The following is a 5,456-nucleotide window of genomic DNA, read 5'->3' as shown; positions in this document are numbered from 1 at the left end:
GCTCCCGCCTCAGGGCGGAGGGAAGCGGCGCAGCGCAGGCCCGCGGGGATGGGGGGGAAGGAAAGAGGGGAGGCTTCTGCAATAAACATGTCACTGGGTGGAAGGAACTGTGTGCTGTGGTTGCTTTAAAACTGGCCTCGGTAAAGCTGACACACTGCTGAAAACGACAGTGGGGAGGGGTGCAGGGCCCTCACCTCACACAGCACAGTGCTTCTGCTAAAAAGCACATTATAAACTAACCACACACACACCAAGAGACCAGTGTGTAAAATGTAGACAAAGCTGTAGCTTAGTTATCTTGCCTGCCTCAGCACAGAGCCAGCTGCTATGCAACAGGACAAAGGCAAAACAAACGTGAGGTGTTAATGCTGTGGTCTTAGGGGGCAGGGAAAAGGAAAAAGGGGCCTTTGTTATTACGTGAAAACACTGTAAGGTAAAGCGGAAACTATGAACTGCATGCTCTACATGCAGTTACGGGTAAGAAGAGAAGGTACTAAAAGTGCCTGCATCTTAAGATTAAGCTTTATTCTCATCTTAAATACATTCAGAAGTAAAAAAGATAAATAACTTAATAAAAACACGATAGAGTGCAAATTTTCACATTTAATCTGCACTAACACTCACTCCTACAGGCTAAACCCATTTACCAGGGCTCAGCTTTGCCTTTTTTATACAGGGATAATTTGCACCCATTTATTCCAGTTCACTTCGGAGGGGAACACTCTTCCCAGCCTGAGAGTACAGTCTATCGTAGGCTCATAGTATATTGTTGGTGTTTCACTCATTTTGGGATTGTTTAGTTGTTCTTCCGTAACTGGCTGAGAAAAGAGCGACACCGGGGACGGCTTTTTCATGTAGAATCGTCTGATGCAGCCGAGAGCTTCCAGACCCTGCAGAAAAATTCACAGCTTTAGCTTGAGCAGGTGTGGTGAAAACAAATGCACCGAATGCTGTTCTACCTCCAGTGCTCTGAGAAATGCTGAACAATTTATACAAAATTTTATACTAATGTATACTGCAAGTGGCTTCACTTTGCCCCCTCAGGTGAAGTGTCATCCCCCACTGGGGTGGCAAAGATCACGGCACAGCAAAACAAGTTCCCATAGCTGCATAGGTGCTTTCTTACAGATGTCAACACAGTGGCTGACATCTGGCTGAGACAGAACATGCATTCAAAAACAGATTTCAACATTGAGGACCAGTTGCACATGATTTTAGGAGGTATCAGTGTAAATCCCAGACGCTGGGGTCAGTTCTTGCTAATGGGTTATCATTTATTCCCATAGCACCGCCCAGCAAAAAGTACAAGCCTTTGGACAAAAGTGTGGCATACATAGGATGGAAGACTGATTTCCAGCATTAGCAGGGGAAGTCATGCTTATGGGAAGGACTGCAATATTACTGCTATGCTTAAGATTTGGAATACTTACAGGAAAAAAAATACAAATAAAGGTTTCACTTGCAAAATAGTGGTGGGGACAATCAAACTTCAAGATGTTGGGAAAAGATATGAGACATTCTAATTTTTCTCTCCACATAATATCCTTAATTATAAAACATGTGCCTCTAAGCAGGTCTGTCAGGAGAGAAGGTCTTATTTACAGTGTTGTCTACTAGCACAGACACATCTTAGTCTGATTCTTACATTAACGATTACTCATCTGAAAGGTATAAGGAAAAAACAAAGCTAAACTCTATGGTGATTAATACTGTATTAAATAGTCCAATTTGGTATTTCACAGTGACAAGCCACCACTCTTCACTAACCAACTAGAACTTTAGCTACATGTACATCATTTCAAGAAGCAAGCTCAAATTTTAAAATCAGCTATACGGTCATTTCAGTGACAGGTAAAGCAGGTTTCCTTCCTCCCTCATTGTGAACAGTAACTTGCTCTGGTTTTAGTTAATTTAGGAAGGGGAGAGTTGTTTTTCATGGTTTATTCACAGTCCCATTTCCCTGGAACTTCCAGCAAAGTAGTTGCTGACTCTTAGATGTGGAAGCTGAACCAGATTAAAGTTCACACCGCTGGTGCTTCACGTACCTGCAGTATCTCTAGGACAGCGACAGGCTGCAGTACCCCCACGTAATGCTGCAGCAGCGTGCCTTCCGTTATGCCTGGTTTTGTCATGATGTGATAGAGCACAGCTTCCATCATCCCTTTGCACACAGGTTTATTCAGGTTCCCATCCACAATCCTCCATGGTCTCCCAATGAAGCAGACATTCTCACAGGCCCTGCAAAGGACCATTCAAGTTCATCAGGACTTAATTCTTCTAGCTACATTTACCATCACCACAAGTTCTGTGTAAGAGAGATTCTTACTACATCCATTGCCAGTGGATTGCTAGCATGTTGGCTCACATGCTAGGTGCAAATTCTGCAGCTGCTCTGGGCAGAGACTATGTGCTAAACTACCAGACAGTTCCAGAGACCTGAAGTATTTCACATTAAAGCGTCCACTTAAAAGAAGCACTTTTAGCACCATTATACACCCAATGGTTACCTGGAGTCTTCATGACCAGGAAAGCTTTGTTTGTCATTAGCTCTAATATCCTCCAAAAGTTACCCAAGACCTGCTTCAATCTGCAACATGCAGCAACAGTACTTAGATAGGAAAAAATTCTTCATTTTTAGCATTTTGGAGTCAAAAGATAGACCCTGCATGAGAATTACATTTCCCATACTGCAGTTTCTTCAGGTCTTTCCTGGGCATGTGGAAGCTCAGACTTTCTGGTACTGTACTTACTTGTAAAATAAAATTAATTCTGATATTTGGAGGTAGGTTTATTTTTGGAAAAAACGTATCAAATTTTTTCAGCATGCATATGAGCACGAGTAACATTAACAGGAACAATGGAGGAAGATACGGGATTTCTCCGTCATCAATGCTCACTGCGCATTGCAGCATAAAACTAAGGTTTCCAAACCATTTGCTTCCAGATATTATTTTAGTAGTGCTAAGTTCAGTTACTCTGCAGAAGTGTCTGTTACTCACCGGTCCCTGGCTGCCTGGGATACATCTGTCATAGAACTTCCTGGAAAGAAAGGAACACATTGTTTTTAATTACCCCAAACTCTTCATCTAGTGGAAGGAAAGTAAAAGGTGGCCAAGCTGTAAAATGCAACAGCTTACGTTAGAAAATAACAAACTATGCTGTGTGTTGATCTGGTTGTGTGGGGAGCTCTGAGCTTCCACTCTTGACTGCTTTTACCTGACCGCAACAGACCCTTTTCTTCCCACACCTCTTCTTGCAACTGCATCTGTCTTCTCCAACCACCCCTTTTGTGGTTCCACTCCCAAATCACAGCAAAAGTTTCATTCCTAGAAGTCTGATGACGTGGCTGAATAACACATAATTCTATGGACTGAAAGAACCGAGTTTCACACAAGGCCCTGTGCAGGGTCTTATCTTCCTGCGCTCACTTAGGCTTGTCCAACGTCACACTCCTGGTAATCCTATGGAAGTTGAGCAGAAGTCCGAGCAGCTGTGGACTTGAGAATGCAAACTCAGGATTTCAGCAGAGTTCAGATTCAAAGTGAAGGTTGTCTCTGCAACTTCCAGTATGCATTATGTCATAGGCTTTAATTACACAATTAACATACTTCTACCACACCCAGAGGCTAACAACTTTGGCTTAAGCATATGTAAACCCTTCAGCTGGCCTTCAGCATTAAGACCAGTCAGAACTCTGTGCTTGATAACGTAACTATTTCTTCCCTCCTGTGTAACAAACAAGTAGAGGAAGTTAAATGCAAAGCAGTATGTTAACAGTTTCATGTTAAGAACTGCTGAAGTCTATGCAGTTTAGACAACCCTGGGTCTGTTTGCTGCAGGAAGGCTCCAATTAAACAATACCAGGCTTTAAAAGGCTAGGGATCAGTCTGCACTGATTTTCAGTCTGCAGTCTGTATCTCTAAGCATGGGTAATAGCTGGTCTTGGCAAAATACCACACAAGCAGTTAGCTTGTGATTCAATCTGAAATCAGAGCTGATAAAAACAACAACAAAATAAAATCCCAAACAACCTACTTAATGTAGAGCTTGGCAAGAACTACTAGCTATTAAAAAAGAAAACTGTCAGTAAAAAGGAAATTAAAATGAAGTCAAATTGGGTTGCAGACAAAGCTATTAATCTTCTCACTGGCATAAGCTGCTTTCTGGTGAATGGCTTAATGACTTTACTACATTTCAGTCATGGGCATTCTAGTTAAACATACACCAGTAACGCTGTGTTTTCTAGGTTTAGAGATGTCTAGCCTTTGGACTGAATGTAGAGTTGAGAAACTTCAGATTCATGTATGTTTTTGCAGGAGAGTAAGACACAAGAGTTTTAAAGGAAAACACATTTCTGGACTAGTCATGAACATTCCAGCAATAGGCATAGGATGGAATCTTTGATGTATTTGAAACCTCCAAGACCTTCCAGATGAAGTTGTGTTATGTCACTTTGATTGTGAATAATGACAACCTCTCTCTCTGGTATAGCTTCGTAAAGAATCTAGTATTTGCTTATAAAATGGAGCTGCCTGTTTGAGATCAACTGATGATGAGCTAGTCTTTATTTCTTGGATGTAGAGAGCTCCTACATACCTTTAGAGACTCCTGGGTTCTCCTGTAAGTAGGAAAGATCATCATCCTGCTCACTGGCTGATTGTTGAAGGCTAGGAATCTGCTTGTTGTGCTCATCATTCTCTACTTCCATTTTTTTGTCCTCAGAACAAGATTTATCTTGTTCCTTGTAAGTGTCCACATTTGCAGCACCTGGAGCACACACTGGGTGTTCAGCTAGGTGTTCTGTCTGCCCTCCCAGGGAGCCTGGTTCTTCATCCATCATTGTAGCAGAATCAGTAACACCTGCATCAAAGTTATTTTCATCTGCAGTTTTCAAACCACTCTGTGAACCCTGGCAGAGTTGATTGCCATCTGCAAGGTGAGTCTTAAATCTCTTCCTTGGCGGTTCTTCATCATTGACAGATGGTGTCTCTTTTCCCAGCTGCTCCTCCTCTCTCAAACATTCTTCTCCATTCTTTGGTTCCACTGGCAGGCAGTCCTGTTGTACATCTGGGAGAGTGGCATCTGTACCTTGCTGATCAGAATCATCTGGTTTATTCTTCAGACATATTGAATGTAATAGCCATGGCTTGGCAAAAACTATTGCAACCAGTCTTACGGTATGGCCTCCTACTTCTAAAACTTGCTGCATTTCAATAAGGTCCTATAAAAAACAAACAAACAAAAACACCACCACAAAAATTATCTCAGGAGCTTTCAATGGAAAATGTCATCTTTAACTGGCAGCAAAGAAAGAGGAAGAGTTTAGCGGAATATTCCATTTTCTGTCCTGCTGCACTGAAGTTGAAAAGATGTTTTCCTCCTTGAACTTTTCTGAAATTACAGCACAAGACATTTTTGTTCAGCCTAAATTAAGTTAAAATGTAACTGGGAAAGAG

General features: G+C 41.9%; 1 protein-coding gene across 1 annotated transcript in view; it reads right to left on the bottom strand.

The window, feature by feature from the left end:
- Window positions 1-668: 668 nt before the first annotated feature.
- The window catches only part of GTF3C1 (general transcription factor IIIC, polypeptide 1, alpha 220kDa), a gene marked incomplete at its 5' end in the record, with an annotated part of 39,609 nt that continues 34,821 nt past the window's right edge, over window positions 669-5,456 (bottom strand). The window contains 4 exons of the mRNA XM_010021047.1: window positions 669-890; window positions 2,046-2,238; window positions 3,000-3,039; window positions 4,597-5,221. Coding sequence (XP_010019349.1) covers window positions 669-890; window positions 2,046-2,238; window positions 3,000-3,039; window positions 4,597-5,221 — 1,080 coding nt within the window. The remainder of the gene's footprint in view (window positions 891-2,045; window positions 2,239-2,999; window positions 3,040-4,596; window positions 5,222-5,456) is intronic.

The sequence above is a fragment of the Nestor notabilis genome, unplaced genomic scaffold (genome assembly GCF_000696875.1).
Source record: "Nestor notabilis isolate BGI_N333 unplaced genomic scaffold, ASM69687v1 scaffold21468, whole genome shotgun sequence".
NCBI lineage: Eukaryota > Metazoa > Chordata > Aves > Psittaciformes > Psittacidae > Nestor > Nestor notabilis.
Note: the sequence above shows the minus strand (reverse complement) of the source record. Positions and strands in the feature narration are given on the sequence as shown.